The sequence below is a fragment of the Lygodium microphyllum genome, chromosome 26 (assembly GCF_053477565.2).
Source record: "Lygodium microphyllum isolate KBCC chromosome 26, Lygodium_microphyllum_v1.1.10, whole genome shotgun sequence".
In the NCBI taxonomy this organism is placed as follows: Eukaryota; Viridiplantae; Streptophyta; class Polypodiopsida; order Schizaeales; family Lygodiaceae; genus Lygodium; species Lygodium microphyllum.
The window spans coordinates 96,616,837-96,635,669 of NC_141160.1; the positions used below are offsets into that span (position 1 = coordinate 96,616,837).

Here is an 18,833-nt window from a genome sequence, read left to right on the forward strand (position 1 = left end):
ATCGCCATGGAGATTTTCCACGAGCAAGCATAGAAATGACACCTCATCACGTCATATGGCAAGCGTATTGCCTATACCATCGACCAAGAAATCGAAGAGATGAAGCAGCTTGCTGACAATGCCTCTTTTTTCTTGAGGAAATTGTACACTCTCCAACTTTAATGGGCATCTTTTTTCTTGACAATGCCGAACAAAGATGTGCTATCAAAACCTTGGAGTATGACCCCACTTCTAATACTCTGAGTCTATGATCCCAAGCCCTCCCTCTGACCCATGCCGTATGATGGTCACCCACGCCACCTTGGCCTTGGAATCCCTAGAGCCGTCTGATCCTAACCAAAGGAAGTTCCACACTAGGCAGCGAAGCTGCACTACGCAAGATGAGGAGAAGCACCAACATGAGGCAATGTACCATGCTGTTGCTAGGAGGACCTGGTTAACCACCAGGGCTCGATCGGCTAGTGAGAGGTGAGCCGTGCTCAAGTAGGTCAGCATCCTCTGTACCGGACAATCTGCCCTCTGCTCACCCATCTAAATCCCAAGTGGACACCGCACTACGTGCTAAAGTCCGGGTCTGTGAGAAAACCAAGGGACTTTCGCCAGTTGATTTTCACTCCTACTGCAGAACAAAACACCTCAAGAGCCCGCCTCACTCTCTCCACCATCAACTCATCGTCCTCTATGTAGACTATTGTATCATCTGCGTACTCTGAGTCTAATAACTTAGTCTCCTCTCTCACTAGAAGTCGGAGACCGCGTAATCCGCTCACACGTGACCTGAGGAAGTGAGACATCGCCTCTACAGAGAGTAGGAACAGGTACGGGGCCAAGGGGCAACCCTGTCGGACCAATCTCTCCAGCCGAAACTCCTCCCCTCGCCTACCACCTATGAGAACCCTGCTAGTGGCTGATCTGTAAAGTGCGGAAACCCCACGAATCCAAGCCTAAAGTAAACCCAACCTCACCATGGTGCCCTCTCGGAAATCCCAGTCCACCCTGTCATAAGCTTTCTCGAAATCAAAGAGTAGTACCGCCAGTATCTATGCACTACGCTAAGCCCACTCTGTCACCTCAAAGAAGGTGAATACATTGTCTAGGATGCTCCTATCCTGGCCAAAGCCAGCCTGTGTGTCATGGATGGTGTCTGGAAGCACAGGGCGTAGTCGCCAACCAATCATCTATGCCAGTGCCTTATAGGCTACTAACAATAAGGTGATTAGTCTCCACTAGGAAAGCTCCAACTTGTCTCCCCCTTTGGGGAGAAGACTGATAAGGCCTACCGAGAGACTCCCTAGCATCTGTCTTGAAGTGAAAATCTCCTGGAAGGCCATCAGTAGGGGGTCCTTCACCACTTCCCACTAGGTAGTGAAGAAGGCCTTAGAGAGGCCATCCTCTCTCGGGAATTTCTGCCCGTCTTGTGTATGGAAAGCCTCCTCTAGTTCCTTCTCTGTGAAGGGGGCTAGGAGGGAGTGTCCCATCTCCTTTGTGACGAGGGGCGGGATGCGATCCCAGACTTGCTATCTATATCCTTATCCTCTAGCTGAGGCTGTCCCCTGCTGGAAGAGGCGTCTGTAGTACTCGGTGGCAATCTCCATCGTCTCGTCTAGGCTAGAACAAGCCCTTTTATACTAATCTCGAAGGCTCCGTATCTACTCTCTTGAGGTGCGAGGCTGGTGCACTTCGAAAAACTCCCTGCACATGGTGTCCCCCTTTCGGGACTAGAAAGCTCCTGAGGTGCGGAATGAGAACTCGAGGCGCCTATCCTCTAGGCCAGCAATGGCTACTCATACGCGCACCTTCTGTGCATGGAGGGTGGGATCCCCTCATGCCTCTTGTAATAATCTCTGCGTGGTTGGGAGGTCCTGCCGGAGTGCTCTCTCCTCTTCTGAGCTATACTGCCTGGCCTATATGGCTGCCTCTTGGCAGATTCTGCTTGACTCAGCTAGGAACTTTGCAACCTCCTCTGCGATCCGATCCCTCCTGCCCCACTCCCTAGTCCAAATCTCCTCTATCTGTCTCGTCAGCTCCTCCCTCTTATAGATCGAGTCATGGATCCGACAGGATCGTGTGTCTAGGGCACATGCCGGGGGATCTAGTGTCAGGAGAACCAAGCAATGATCGGACTACATGGTGCCCGCCAATTGCCCAATCTGGCCTCCAGGAGAGCCTCCCCACTCTCCCACATAAAACCTATCCAACCGCTCCAACAAGACTCCACCTAGCCGCCTTTATCCCCAAGAGAAGTCTAGCGATCTCTCCCTCCTGTCGAAGGCAGGGTCTCTCCAAGCATCCCGTGCTCCTACTGCCAATAGAAAGACCTCGCATGCCTCCTACTCCTCCCAAGCCATGCCCTACTAGTTTCTGCCTCCGCCATGCTCGTCCTCCAAAGCCTCTAGGTTGTTGAAGTCTCCTTCAACGATCCGGGAGTCCATCTGCGATCTCCACCGAGAACCTGCTGCATAGGTGGAGTCTTGCTGGAACAGTTGGACAGATTTTAGGTGGGAGATGGGGAGGCTCTCGTAGAGACCAGATAGGGCAATTGGCGGGCACCACGTTGTTCGATCACTGCCCGGTTCTCTTGACACTAGGCCCCCCAGCATCTGCCCTAGACACACGATCCTGTCGGATCCTTGACTCGATCTATACGAGGGAGGATCTGACGAGACAAATAGAGTAGCTTTGGACTAGGGAATGGGGCAGGAGGGATCGGATCGCAGAGGAGGTTGCAGAGGTCCTAGCTAAATCAAGCAGAATCTGCCAAGAGGCAGCCATACAGGCCAGGCAGTAGAGCTGGGAAGAGGAGACAGCACTCCGGCGGGACCTTGCAGCCACGCAGAGATTACTACATGAGGCACCCGAGGATCCCACCCTCCACGCATAGGAGATGCGAGCGCGAGCAGCCATTGCTGGCCTAGAGGACAGGCGCTCAAAGTTCTCTTTCCGCACCTTAGCAGCTTTCTGGGCGCGGGAGGGGGATATGATGTGCAAGGAATTCTTCTAGGTGCACCAGCCTCGCACCTCAGGAGAGCAGATACCCAGCCTCCGAGATCAATATGGGAGGACTCGCTCTAGCCCAGACAAGGTGATGGAGATCGTCACTGACTACTATGGCCGCCTTTTCTAGTAGGAGACAGCCTCAGATAGAGGATAGCGATGTAGGGAGCAGGTCTGGGATCACATCTCGTCCCTCGTTACAGAGGAGATGGGACGCTTCCCCCTATTCCCCCTCACAGAGAAAGAACTACAAGAGGCTTTCCATACACAAGATGGGCAAAAATGCCCGTGTGAGGATGGCCTCTCCAAAGCCTTCTTTACTATATACTGAAAAGTGGTGAAGTTCCCCCTACTGATGGCCTTCCAGGAGATTTTCACTTCAGGACAGATGCCAGGGAGCCTTTTGGCAGGCCTCATCAGTCTTCTCCCCAAAGGGGGAGATTGATTGGAGCTTTCCCAATGGAGACCGATCACCTTATTGTCAGTGGCCTATAAGGCATTGGCAAAGATAATTCGTAGGTGACTACGCCTCGTGCTGCCAGACATCATCCATGACACACAAATACGCTTTGTCCAGGATAGGAGCATCCTCGACAATGTATTTACCTTCGATAGAGTGGGCTCAGCACAGTGGGCAAAGACTAGCCATACTTCTCTTGGATTTCAAGAAATCTTATGATAGGGTGGACTGGGATTTCTTAGAGGACACCATGGCAAGGTTGGGTTTCCCACAGGCTTCGATTCACGAGGTCTCTGCACTTTACAGATCGGCCACCAGCAGGGTTCTCATAGGTGGTAGGTGTGGGGAGGAGTTTCGGCTGGAGAGATCGGTCTGGCAGGGCTGCCCCTAGCCACATGCATGTTCCTACTCTTTGCAGAGGCGGTGTCTCACATCCTCAGGTCCCGTGTGAGCGGTTACGCAGCCTCCAACTTCTAGTGAGAGAGAAGACGAAGTTGCTAGACGCAGACGATACAACACTCTACATAGAGGACAATGAGTTGATGTTGGAGAGAGTGAGGCTAGCCCTTGAGGTGTTCTGTTCAGCGGCAGGAGCGAAAATCAACTAGCGAAAGTCGGTTGGTTTTCTCACAGACCCGGACTTTAGCACAGAGTGGGGCATCCACCTTGGATTTAGATGGGTGAGCAGAGGGCATACAATCCGGTACCTAGGATTCCAGATGGGACTCGACATTACTCCCGCCCAGCAGTTTCTTCCAGTCCTCGATTCTATTCAGAGGAAGCTGACCTACTAGAGCACGGCTCCATCTCTCACTAGCCGGCCGAGCCCGGGTGGTTAACCAGGTCCTAGCGACGGCCTGGTACATCGCCTCGTGTTGGTGTTTCTTCTCGTCTTACATAGTGCAGCTTCGCCGCCTTGTACGGAACTTCCTTTGATCCGGATCTAACGGCTCCAGGGATTTCCAGGCCAAGGTGGCATGGGCGACCATCATATGGCATCGGTCAGAGGGAGAGCTCGGGATCATAGACCTAGAGTTTCAGAGTATAGCCCTCTTGGGCAAGCTAGTTGTACGCGGCCTCACACCACGAGGGCAGACCTGGAAGGTCCTACTGCAAGAGGGTCTTCAAGATTGTAGACCAAGGCTTGGCGGTGAGAGTGGAGGCCGTCCTTGAGATGGATCTTCACGTCAGCCCAGATCACCCCCCCCCCCCAGATCACCTTTCCTACGCAACTTACTCTGCTGTGGCAAGGCCTGCATAAGGCCCTAATCTAGAGCCCCCCAGGTTGTCAGGAGGAGATAGACCGTCAGCCGGTGATCTGGAACCCCCAGGACAAAGATCAGGAAGGGGCACAGATTGCCGAGCGCCCCCACATCCAGTGTGCTGGTTGGGAGGCTGGCCCAGCTCATACCATTAGGACATGGCGGGAGGTGTACAGGATGGCAGACGAGAAGGTGCTGCAGTGAGTATCAGGCTGCCAGAGAGGAGTGGAGTTGAGGCGAAGGGAGATAGACGCAACAATACCTCTGGAGTGGCTTGCTCCCCGGATACGAGTGCCGATAGAGCCCAGGGAGGTATGGGCCGCTAGGTTCTCACCAGCAGGCATCCCCCTACAGGTGGCGGGTAGAGTGGACGGCGCCCCGCAGGAGACTTTCTTCACTGTTCAAGAGGGGGGGCGTCTAGCCCTTGACAGAGAGCAGCAAGATGAGGGATTAGTTACCCTTTCGTGGAGGAGGATTCGGGTGGTGGGCCTTCAAGGGAAGACATGGCGACTGGACCCCTATGTTTTCTGGAAGGAGCCCAAGGAGTGGCGCCTTTGGATCTAGGACCCCTATGTTTTCTAGAAGGAGCCCAAGGAGTGGGATCCGAGAGAGTGGCTATGGCCGGCCACGGCAGTCGCCAAGAAGCCACCGAGGTTCTTGGAATACATTGCCAGGATTGGCAAACACGTACTCATGCAAGAGGACATGGATTGGGCACCGTCACATAGCAGGCACTGGGCGGAGTACAGCATCATGGAGCCGTTCCGATTGACCGTTTGGCACCGCCTATGGGATAGCTAGAGGCCGAGGAGGGTATCGTACTTCTTATGGCTGGTGGCACATGGAGGCTTGGCAGTGGAAAGTTGGCTTGCCCAGATGCAGAAGAAGGGAGATTGTAAGCGCTGCACACAGCAGCCTCTAGAAACCCCCAAGCACTGCCGTTGGTCATGTGAGGAGGCGCAGCTCATGTGGAGAGGAGCATGCCGCATCCTTCGTCGTATAGCACCCAGTCTCGGATATATCTCATGGGGAGCTTTCTATTGACATGCAATCAGCCAGGACCGGCACCTTCTGTATGAGGCCAGGATGCAGAACACGATATTCATCATTGAGGCAAGGTCATGCGTAGTGGTTGGCTTGGAGGCACTACCCATCCGTCAAGTACTGGAGCCCACACAAACCGCTCCGAGGTATGGGAGATCTTAGGGAGTCTTACCAGATGGCTTATCTAGAAGGCGCGGTGTCAGGAGACTTTCGGCGGAGAGAAACTGTCAGCACAGGCGACTTTAGCAGAGCTCTGGACCTCCATCATCCACTCCCTCCGCGGCCGTTGGGATCAGGTGCAGGGCGAGTCCAGGGCTCATCAGGAACTCCGTAGTCATTTCATGCATACCTGGGGTGGCCAGGACCTGTTTTTTGTGATGCAGGCAAGCAGCCCCAAATGGCGATACACCCCCCCTACATGGCTTCTTGCCCCCATCCCCCCTAGACCGCCTTGAGAGGCTTGTATTCATGATGTATTTGTGACTTTGCATCAGCTCCAGCTAGTATGTTGAGCATGAGCACTCCATTGTAAGAAGTTTTTTTGAGTAATATAATCAGCCACATTTATTTGCAAAAAAAAATATGACGGCTAGGGTTAAGGTCTACTCTAATAGATCCCAAAATAACATTTTAAAAATAGACAAATCCTGAAAATCTTCCAAGCAAAGAACCGTAGACTACCCTTTTGCTTTGGACACTAGAGCACAACTAGGAGGCCCTTATCATCAGATCAAAGCTAGAGCCTTCGAAATAGGTCTTGTGGTCAATTTTGCAATGGCCATAATTTGACCTTAAAGATCACTTTTCACTTTTCCAAATAGAAATGAGCTCATTTGAGGGGATGGTAGAGCAACCTCTCCTCTTCAAGAGCCACAAAAATCTCGAACTTAACACACTCTTGGGAAAAGATGCCAATTCTCTTGGGGAAAATTCTCTTTGGAGATGGCTCACACATCGAGGGAGGGATTTGCTTTTCTGGATCAGGCAGAGACCGGTCAGCTCATATGGGAGGAGGTAGACTTGGGAAACAAATCAGCATGATGCACTCAAAAAGGATTAGGGTGATAGCTCGTTGTGACTAGAAGTAATACATATATATGGATTTTGCCACTTGTGCGTAGGAAGGTTGAAGGTATTGGGCATATTAGAGGACATCCCTGCAAAGACTTGATTGGAATGTAAGAGACTACATTAACAGAGACCCCTTTCAACACAATTTTTTTCTTTTTATGAAAAGAGAAAAGTTTCTCTTAATAAATCCCCAGGAAAAATATAAAGTACAAATCATCCATGTAAGGAGCTTCATAACAAAGAGTGTGCAACATACTGCAAGTTAATTACAAGGCCAGAATAACCAGTTGGGAGGTCTACACTGCCAGAGTATATGCAGCTGACAATGGAAAACTATGTCAAAATCCTAGATCTTGAGAAAATCCTCTCCTCCTCATAGTTATCAAACTGCCCCGTATCCTCTCCCATCTCCCACAAATGGTATAGACAATCTTTGTCCAAATCCTAGAGAAAGTCTTTGCAGTGGATATGTCCAAAAAATCATGAATGTGATTGCTTCTGGCGGTTCATATATACCAAGAAATAGTGCTAACTATGAGCTCCCATCTATGGCAATGCCCCTGGATTCACATTGTCTTTGAGAAATATGGCATGGCAATCTATCTCTCAAGTTGCATCAAGACAAGGCAAGCATGAAACCCCTGTACATTCTCATATCTGCAAGCTGGGTCTCTATCCATGACCCAAGAAACCATCCACAATGTAACAATTTTAGAGTCTACAGTAAGATGAAACAACTTCCTAAGGGCTCTCGTCCAAACCTCTTGAACCCTAGGCAATCTCAAATGTAGTGTCTTTGTTCCTCCTCTAGCTTCCTGCATCTAACACAAGGGATAGGGCCTTTGCTGTAGCCAGGCGATGTATGACATGCTAAACTCATGTGCTAATAACATAAGAAAGAGTGAAATCTTTCTTGGCCTCAAATCTCCTCAGAAGTCAGCAAGTGATGATATACCCTTCGCAGTCAGTGTTGAGACATTGTTGGCATCACTATGATCCTCCTCCCCACAACATCTTCTTAGTATTCACAAACACAAGGCATTAGCAACCATTCTTCTCGAAATTTTGGAGGACAATTTTATCCCCGGGAAGATTTTATTCTTTTTGTGGCTCATGGCACATAGGAGTAGATACAAAGGAGATCTCTTAAGTTTTTGATTCACAGAATGAAAGTAGGGACTATCAACTACGGGAGCAATGGCTGAGGTTACAAATAGAGATTAGCTTGTGGTTTTGAGAATATTTAGCAACGCATATCCTCCCTCATCACTAATTTGCTACACAATGCACACACTCTAGACTTCACTCAAAATAGACAAGACCACAAGACATTTCCAAAAATTTGAAGCTTATTTCCAACATCATTGTCTAATACATTTGGACATGGAGACAATGAGGCTACAGAGGAGCAGCATACAATGACAACGTAAGCAATCAAATATAGGCAATGTTTGATATTGTAGGCTGCCCAAGTCCCTCCTCATTGCCATTATACTGGGCATTCCTCCCTGAAGACCGGTCAATTGAGTAGATGTCTATTAGTATATTTTTAGTTTTACCTTATTTCGTAAATTATTCCATGTTAGTGATTGTATTTGCTAATGTGTCTTCATCAGGCATTTCCTTTTCTTGAAGAAAGAAAAGAAGACAATGGTTTTATCAGATATTTGAAATTGAATTAAATGGACTGACAGTGTGATATGTAAACAAAAATCATATTTTCCAACCAAAGGGGAAGAAGTACCACTAGCTATTGCCTCCTTTGCTAGTTGAGGGCAAATCCAATGAACATGAGCATCAATGCCTCCAGCTGTCAAAATCAATCCCTCTCCCGCAATTGCTTCAGTGTTTACCTATTTGTGGAGACAAGGGAAAGCCCGGGGTTTTAAGAGAAACGAACATGAGAAATGAGATACTAGCAATCAAGAAGAATGCTAAATGCTTTTGTAAGAAAATGCTATTTGTCATACCGAATAAAAAAGGAAGTTAAATAAAGCGACCTGATCATGCATTCCACATGTTGAAATATGCTTCATGATATGCAATGTCAATTTTGGAACCATTAATCTCCATTTTGAAACATGGTGAAATGTGTGTTCTACATGTTGAAACATGTTCACAACTTTTCAAACAATTAATCTCAATTTTTCTAGTCGAAATGACACCGGTAATTCGCCCAAAACTGAAAAACCTCACATTATACACCTCTCATAACATTCAAATTTCACAACCTTTCCCCAAAAAACATATGTTCATTGCAAGAAAAAATGCTCCTACACTTCAGATTTTTCCCTCAAATAGTTTGAGCCCATGTATTGAATTGATGGTGAGGATGTCCTTAGTTCCTCCGCTTGTCATTCAACAAGAAGTGACACATTCTTGGATAAATTAATGACAAAACTAAACCTAGCCTCTGATGAATTGAGTTGCCTTACCTTTGATGAGGCACCCTCTCTCAAAGGATTTGTAGGTGAAGCCTTCTCACAACACAAGCTTAATCCCTTATATGTCTTTATCAAGGAGCCCCTCCAATGGTACAAAGGCCCCTAGACAACTCACTCACCATAAAAGCCATCATGATCCCTAAAAGAGTAGAATAGACAAGGCAAATGTTGAGACCGTACATCCAAAGTGACTAAGGAGGTATTGGAGAAGAGCCACACCCATCATGAGAATAATTGGATAAGGAAACTCTTCAAGATGAAAGGGTTGCCTTTGACTAGAAGAAAGTACCAATGGGAGTTTCCAATGGCTAGGAGGCCCCTTACCAAGACCACCAACATGTGTTTGACATATTTAGCAAGAATAGTTCAAATTTTTTCACTCTAGCTCATGCATGCTTCACATGGGGACATTGTTTTTGTGGAAAATTAAGTATTCACGAACAATGTACGAAGTACTTGGAAACTACCCGTGAGTGCAGCATAAAAATGCTCAAAGGCACTCGTGAGAAAGATCATATTGAGGTCTATTGAATCGTTTTGCGACAAGGCTAACAAAAAGAGATTGATGTAGGGATCTTCTGAAGTTTTATTGCTTGAGAAACAATACACTGTAATGTATCCAAGTTGTGGGTTTTCCATATTATCTAGATGTTCATAATCACACCCAAAAAAAGAAATTAGGATATGGCTTCAAATTAACTAGGAAACATCCAACGAGCTAGAAGAACTTTCCAAAACAAAGAGAGAGAAGCACGTAAAGGAAAAATACAAACAAATTTGTCTATTAAAAAAAGTATATCCTTTAGTCGCAATGTGTTGTGGTCCAAAGTTAAGAAAGTCTTTGATGCCATTTAACAAGAGATTCCATATGATGCCAAAGGGGATGGGCATGTTCAGATATCTTAAATCATGGTTTGTTCCATTGTTGAAATGGTCTAATCATGCAATCTATCCTCAATTTTCAAAATGAGAAACCAGCTAAAAAGGCCCATTCGAATTCCAAAGAGCCTATAATGATGACCCAAAACACAACCTTCAAAGCTTGGGAAAATATCATGCCTGTACCTTGCGGACTAAGATCATGATTCACATTAGAAATGCATATAATTACCAAGATGGACTCAAGCAATGCAATGTTGAGGCATCCTAGTTCCAAGGAAGGTCATCTAGATTTTTGTGAAAGTTGATGATCCACTGATTGGATTGTTGGCCATTTATGCCCTGAAGGGTCAGCTAGATAGTGGGCAGATAGTGGGCAGTCTTGGATCACCCTTACTCAGTCTTTGACCCAATTTTGATTATGGATACTGGGTAGAGACTTTAATATGGTGGATGTGCAAGGCTCTAGAGGACAGGAGGGGCACACATACTAATAATATTAGAGAACCAAAGTGCAAAACCTGGAATGAGTTCATCTCCCAATCAAGGCACATGAACCTTCATTGACAACGGAGTTTGGAAAATCCACTAGCTTTCTCCAATTTTTTAAAAGAGACAAGGTAGCAAGAGCTACGGTCTAATCCGGGACTGACAAGTAGTATGTGGATGAGTGGGATTGGTAGAGAGGTGGTTTAGTTGGCATTATGCTTTGACCCTATTCTCTTGGATCACTCTCCTATAAGTTGATTCTCCTTGAGAGGATCAAAGGACCTCCTAGTGTCACAACTACCAACCACCTTTACTATGTTACGATGATCTCAAAGAGCAAGTTGCATAGACTCAGCCAGACAACTGAAGACTTTGGTGAGTACCTCTAGAAGATCAGTTGCTTGTTCAAAGAGGAGGCTTTGAGGACATAGGGCCTTCTAGAGAGGGAGAGAATAGCTAGAGCATCATTCATCTGCAACACTGCAAAGGGGAAAAAGAGGCATCCATCTTGTAGATGGATGGTTGAGAGGATGTATGTCTCTAAAGAAAAGCATGGATTGATGGATACTAGATTGGAATCTAGACATGATGCAAGAGCTTCCTATTGCGCAGAGTTAAGGGGCAGGATTTATAGGAGTATTTTTTTATTGCAAGGCCCAAATACTCTAGACAAGGAGGGGTGTAGAGACTCAAAAGAGAAAATGAATCCATAGCACACGGCCCTTAGTAGATCAAAATGGTGGCCAAAAATCACCAGAAAACCCTGTTGGAATCCATGAGTGAACCCCTAGACACATTTTGGCAACACATTAGAAGGGTGGTCATAGAGAGCATAAGTAGACATTTGCATGCAAACCTATTTCATTTAGGTCTAATGGTACAAAACATTTCTAAGCTTTTCTTACTTACAAAACATATTTCTTAAAAACTTGGCCTTTTATCAAAGGGGACTAAAAGGGGACTCTCCTCGAGCATTTTGAAACAAATAAGCTATGTATTGCTATGTATCTCTTCTTTGTTCATGTAATTTGGATTAGTTCATAAAATGAAACATCATTACTGACACTTTTTCAGCTTTCTCTACACATAAAATTCTACTTATTTACCCTATTCTATGTAATTTGTTTCTTGTCATCTCTTAACTCTATGAAACTGTTTCCTAAACTACTTTGGTGGAGCCCCTTGTGAGAGGAGAAAGGATGCATAGAGATCGAAGCTCAATTGAGAGTACAGTTGACAGTGAAGAGAGTGTGAGTGAGGAAACACAACTCCCAATGCAACCCTTAAACCTTAGGGTTGCTAATGTGTGTTCACACTTGAAAGATGTGAAACACAATTAGTGCCCAAACTGTGTGACATAGGCACAAAAAATAAAAGAGAATAAAACTGGGGGGAAAAACCTCTCGTAGGAAGAGTAAAAAGTGCTCCAATGTCCTACCGAGGATCACCGACACTCCTCTGTGAGCATAGGCATGAGTCACAAACCCAACAAACCCCCTGGAGTGAAGAACAATTATACAAAGACCATCCACCAAAGGAGATCAAATTTAAAGCATTGCGAAATGCTTCAAATTTGTCACAAGGAAGAGCTTTGGTGAAGGTGTCTACCACATTACTGGTGGTGGGATAGTAGACAAGGCTGATATCTCCTGCATGTAGCCTCTCTCCGACAAAGTGATAGTGGATATCTATGTGTTTTGTGTGTGCATGAAACACTAGGTTCCGTGCCACTGCAATGGCACTTTGACTGTCAGTAAACAAAGGAGTAGGCTCCGTAACAAATACATCAAGATCAGCCAACAAACGTCTCAACCATACACATTCAATTGTGGAAGTGAAAGCTACCTTGTATTCAACTTCACAAGACGATGTGGCAACAGTGGATTGTTTCTTGCTAAGCCAAGAGATGCAAAATGAGCCAAGAAAAATAAAATTTTCACTCGTAGAGTGACATGAATCAAAATCACCAACCCAACCTAAATCACTGTAAGCATATAGTTGCAGTGGTCCCCCCTTGGCATAAAGCAAGCGGCTTAGCTAGAGCACCCACAGGGAGTTGGAGGCTGGTGGTGCCAGCCAGCACTGACTGTCTGAGGTCCCAAGCGGCGGCGCAGACCTGGAGTGCAAGGAGCTAGAGGCAGACCTACTTGGTGGTAGCGGCACAAGCAGAGGCACTACAAGGAGGAGAGGCACTGCAGGTGGCAGACAAGGCAGAGGCAGGTAGAGTTGCTGAAGATGTAGGTGGCGGCTCAGCTGGTGGTGCTGCGGACAATAGCCGAGGAGCTCACCTCATCTCTGATACCAAATGTGAGAGGAGAGAGGATGCACAAAGATCAAAGCTCAGCTGAGAGTACAGTTGATAGTGATGAGAGAGTGAGAGTGTAGACACAACTCCCAATGCAATAATCAAAAGAGTGTAACGTGCAAGTACAAAGTACAACCCTTAAACCTTAGGGTTGCTAATGTGTGTTCACACCTGAAAGGTGTAAAACACGATAAGTGCCCAACTCCCTACCAAGGATCACCAACACTCCTCTCTGAGCGTAGGCATGAGTCAAACCCAACACCCCTTTGATAGAGGAGGTGCTTGTGTAGGTCCTTTCAGCCTTCCTTCCCTAAGCAATGATGGATTGACAGGAAATTCCTGTTTGCTATCAGGATCTTCTTAAGTAAGACTTATCACACCTAGGATCTGGACAGAGATTATCCACACAGTCCATGGGAGATGGGACTACGGCGTGACTTTGACCACATGAGGAGAGATACTTTTGTTCCTACTTGGGACTTTAGCACCTTTGTCCACTTCAAGTCACATATGGTCTAGCATTACAGCTGGCTGCACTGGATACTTACTCAACATTAGTCTTCATTTCTGATGGAAGGTTCTTTTGTACTTTGGATATTACCGCATAGAAGGTTTTGCTGAAGTGTTATTAGTAAAAATTTCTTTTCTATGGGGAAAAAGAAGTATTTTGATGAGACATGGCTTCAATACTATTTGATAGATACGAAACAATCATAGTCAAAAGAATAAAATCGACTTTTTGTAACTAAAGATACTTACACCAACAGTCAATAGTATTTGGTAGATGCTTAAAAATCATAGTTAGAAGAATAAAATCGACTTTATGTAACTAAAGACACTTACCCCAATAGTCATCTTAGGTATCACCTTATCCATGACATGTGGATTTCCTGCCTTCCCTATACCACATATGCGATTACCCTTGATTCCAATGTCTGCTTTAAAAATTCCTGTGTAGTCAATAACTAGAGCATTTGTTATGACAGTGTCAAGAGCTTTATCAGCTGCATATCCACATCCTTGACCCATTCCATCACGCAATACTTTTCCTCCTCCAAATTTGCACTCATCCCCATAAACAGTGAAGTCCATTTCCACTTCAGCATACAGTTGTGTGTCACCTAGGCGCACCCTATCACCGGTTGTTGGTCCATAAATGTTTGCATACAGTTCACGAGGAATCTTCGAGGTCACATGATCATCTGTTCCTGTGATACCAAAGCTGTGGCTGGCCAACTTAGAGAGATGAAAAGATTCTGACCACACAGAGGCATACTCAAAAAAAAAAAAGGGATAAAAAAGAAGGAAACTTGATTAAATTCAACAATCAAGAAAAAGCATGCACCTTCAGCCCTGTGTGCTCTAACTTTTGATTGTGGAGTATAATATTAGTTAGAGTCAAACACAAGCATCCACATGAGATAGAAAAAGAAAATATAGATAGGATTTCCATGAGCTGAGATACATACATAACGTCTTCTTGAGGAGCATGTCCAAACTTATTTTCCCTTATTCGGCCCAATACTTTTGGAACATTCAAGGCTCTCACAATACCTTTTGCAAGGCAATTGCCCCCTTTGATAACTTTTTCTCCACTAATTTCAACCAAGGTTACCTTTTTGGTCTCACCTGGCTAGAAAAACAAAATGGTTTTGTTAGAACTTCTCTTTGGAGTTCAGGGTATTCCAAATCAAGCTTCTGGCAAAAACAAGTGAATTCTGATCTTAGGTCTATTGATGCATACAAAAACAAACATATATCACTACCAAGGCCATGTCATGGCAAACAAAGATTAAAAATACTAGTTCTCCTTTTATAGGTGAAGGTAATACAATTCCTCAGGAGATGATCCTTTCTGCTTTGTGGTCACATACCAGATTACCACATACTTTCACATTAATTGGGTTTACTTTCTTACACCAAGAGCATATGCTTTGTTGGTGAGGAACCAATCTTAGGGAGAATTTTTTTATCAGTACAGGAAAGAGAGTGAAGAATATTGTAGTATCTAGTAATTAGACACAAGCCTGAAGTCAGGATCCGAGCTTAGTTATGATTGCAAATCACCAATTAGTCTGCAGAGCCTAGAGGGGAGACTTTGGAACATATAGATCAAATCAGAGGTTGAGGACTAAAAAGGCTCATAGCTTCAAGGTTTTGTTTTTCCCACTGTATTAAACAAGGTCCGAATGAGAAAGCTAGCACTAAGGATCAACAGTAGAACTGCACACAGGAAAAAGAAAAGTTGATAAAACTCATCATTTTTCTATACAATATTTCCTTTTGAAATGGCAGTGCTCCATGGTTAGAAGCCTTCGTACCTCAAACCGGACTGCAGTGCCGGCAAGGATATTCAAGCGCATACCTAAAGCCTTCTCTCTATCAAACTCAAGGTACGGATTTGTTTCAATAAAGTGATAATGACTCCCTACCTGCAAGACACAATATCATGAGACCTCAAATAACATCAGTTGGGATTAAATGCACAGCAAAACCTTTGTTTATTATTTCCCAAACTTAGTGAATGGATTCTCCTTTCAAAACTGGGATATATGTTCATAATCAAACATAGAAATCACATGCTGATAAGTCATCCCCACAATTAAAGTAGCATGACAGTTGAATTAGAGCTTTTCTCCCTCTTCAACGACAGCAGAATATTCTATGTATGAAAATCTTCAAACAGATCTACACAGATAAATTGAATTTTAACAGCTGATAGCAAAAAGACACTGCTGTTTTTTCCACACAGAATAAAATTCTATCAATAATCCACCTATCTTCGCAAGCTAGCTTGCCAGCCCTCCACTACACCCGTAACTTCTACAATACTTGCTCCCCAAAGATGCCATGATACCAATTGGTCCATAAATAAACACACTTACCCTAATAAAACCTCACTTCTATTAAAACACACTTGAAGATTTCAAATTGCCAAATTCTGGCTAATGAAGCTGTCCATTGCTACCATTTTCAGCGGGGAGAGAGGGGGGGGGCACTGGCCCAAAGCCACAGAACGAGAATCATTAAAAGCTTTTTGCTTTTTAAACTGATCAAATGTTATGGAATTCAAGACAAAGTATCCCAAGGTGCAGCACAAAAAGATCCATGTAAGTGACCTCAGAGCAAAAATGACAAAAACAAAGTGAAAGTCTATCATAAGGCCTAAATGAATAGCCAATCAAGAGGTCTATAATGCCAAACCATGTCTGGCTGACAGTAGAAGAAATTGCCAGCATCCCATGTCCTGAGAAAAGCATATCTACATTTGTCTTCAATTGCATGGTGACATTGTCTTTGTGAAAGATGCTATTGAGCCTCTACTTTCATGTACCAAAGATAGATGTACACTCACAAGATACCTATGACACTTTGTTGCCTCTTTTCAGTGGTGTGCAGTGACATATACCACCAAATGCCGTAGTCTTTCAGCCTATGTAGGTTTCTTATGATCCCACAAATCAGCCTATCTCTGTAATTTATATGAATGATACACTTTTGGATAAGGAGAGTAGAGATTGAGCAATCCAGGACTATGTGAAAATGGTTGGTATAAACATTACATGACAATAAACTAAATGCACATTTTTTATCTTCTTTTCTTCTTCCAATAGAGAGGCCTTAATGGAATGAAGAACCTCGCCAGCGAAGAACACCCGCTCCTGCCCATCGCGCTGCTTCCCCACCATCGCGCCAGCTCTCCCCCACCCTGCTGCCCCCGTGGCACGCTGTCCCTGCCTAGCTCCCCCCCCCCCCCCCCCCCCGTGGCGCACCTGCACCCCATGGCACGCTGCTCCCCCGCGCTGCCCCCACCTCCTCCGCCTTGTGGCCCCGTCCGGCAAACCCACCACCGCACTGTGCCTATCATGAGCCAATCATCTGTGGCATCCTACACCACCCCCACCGTCAGAAAACAGCTTCTTCCCCTCCTCGCCATTGGCCCCTCCCCCTCCAATTGCTCCCTTCATCTGCAGCAACCCCCCCCCCCCCCCCCGGTAGCACAACAACGTGATTGGTAGGTTCTCAGCAGGGACGCGCAATGGAAACCTTTGGTCAGACACCAATGCATTCTGCGGGTGCCCCCCAGTCAAACACCTTGCGCATCATCCTTTGTAAGGAACAACTCTTAGCCGTCCGTGCCACAGAGCTGGAGCTAAAAGAAACAGCAATCTTTGGTCAGGTCGTATAACACTCCCTATCTAGGGCCCAACTTTGGGATTGGCTTCACTCCACGCTGCGCGTTGGCATAGCACAGATCGTGGAGGCAGTTCTCATGGGTCAAGGGATCTTCTAGTCCGACTCACCTCTGCTTTATGTTGATGATCTCTTGCTTACAGGGACACATGCTGATCAGATTTCAGCATTTAAACAAAATTTGCAGCAAATTTTTGACATGTCAGACTTGGGGTCTTTGCATTATTACTTGGGCATTCAGTTCATACATGATACTAGAGGTATTGGGTTATCACAGTCAAGATACATTGGTAAACTTCTTGAGAAGTTTGACTTATAGGATTGCAGGCCAGTTTGTACACCCATGGAACCTGGACTTAAACTGTCATTACATGATGACAGTGATTTGTTTGATATACACACATATGCTCCAGCAGTTGGATGTCTTATTTACTTATTTGCAGTTTCAGCCCTGAGCAGATATATGCATCAGCCACACATGTCACATTGGCAAGCTGTTAAGCGTTTCTTCCGTTACTTGCAGGGTACTAGATCTCTTGGATTGCTTTATGCCAAGGGGGGACCACTGCAGTTACATGCTTACACTGATTCTGATTGGGCTGGTGATTATGATTCACGTCACTCCACTAGTGGCAATTGTTTCTTTCTTGGCTCGTCTTGCATATCAACACCCTAAAAGGAAGGCTAGTTTCACATACTCATCTGGAAACACATGCACATCCATGAATTCAATAGTTTTTCATAGATTTGTGAATTTATTGCTTGCTGTAAATTAAGTCGATTCATGTCAATCAACACCCTAAAAGGAAGGCTAGTTTCACATACTCATCTGGAAACACATGCACATCCATGAATTCAATAGTTTTTCATAGATCAGAAATCCACCCCTTCAGCATATAAAACAAATGATCATATTATAGACAACAAACTTAACACAATGCACAACAATCATGACTTTATTGCTATACCTGAACAGGACGGTCCGCTTTGTTGCAAACAGTAAGAGTACAAGCCTTACGGTGACAATTTAAAATAATTTCTCCCTCTTTTACTACAAGATTTCCAGGCGTGCATTCTTCTTGAAGTTGAGGAAAAGCATCAAGACTAGGAACTGCAATAGCAACACAGCCGAAAGCAATAACTATCTAACCATCCTCTTGTTAACTAGAAAAAAAAGAATATAGGAAACGGTGTGTGGAAGATATCCTGGAACAGGGCTTCTTTTGACGAATGAAAAAGACCCAGCAACCATGTAATTTAAAGCTTTTTCAGTACTTTCAGTATACCACAAGGAAAGGATTTTCAATATCCTGCAACAGAGTTTCTAAAAATACACCTAAACTAGCAAAAAAGCCCCAATATATATGAATACCAGCAATAAAAGGAATCTTATGGTTGCTATTACTTGGTAAAAATGATCCATGAAGTGCTAAGGAAAGATCGCCATGTTCTCTGGAGATTGGATGGTGAATTGTCACAAGCTTTGTGCCATCTGCAAAAGTTCCTTCAACCTCCAATGACAAAACAACTCAAACCATTAGTAGCTTGTCATTCAACTCTTGCTGTATGGTTTCCAACTATCCAGATAATCATAATGTGGAATAGTAAAAAACTGTGTGTGAATAAAACATTGGCCAATGCCTAAAGATGCAAGGGAAGTCCAGAATTAGATGCAATTGGAAAGGAGGACA

General features: G+C 45.1%; 1 protein-coding gene across 3 annotated transcripts in view; it reads right to left on the reverse strand.

Moving 5' to 3' along the window:
* Positions 1-18,833, reverse strand: part of URE (urease) — a 186,188-nt gene that overhangs the window by 100,042 nt on the left and 67,313 nt on the right. For 2 of the 3 annotated variants that reach the window (XM_087668540.1, XM_087668541.1), the window contains 6 exons: positions 18,548-18,653; positions 18,111-18,253; positions 15,270-15,380; positions 14,418-14,581; positions 13,792-14,170; positions 8,576-8,684 (listed from right to left, as the gene is read on the reverse strand). In XM_087668540.1, coding sequence (XP_087524666.1) covers positions 8,576-8,684; positions 13,792-14,170; positions 14,418-14,581; positions 15,270-15,380; positions 18,111-18,253; positions 18,548-18,653 — 1,012 coding nt within the window. The remainder of the gene's footprint in view (positions 1-8,575; positions 8,685-13,791; positions 14,171-14,417; positions 14,582-15,269; positions 15,381-18,110; positions 18,254-18,547; positions 18,654-18,833) is intronic. The other variant, XM_087668542.1, reaches the window with a different exon arrangement.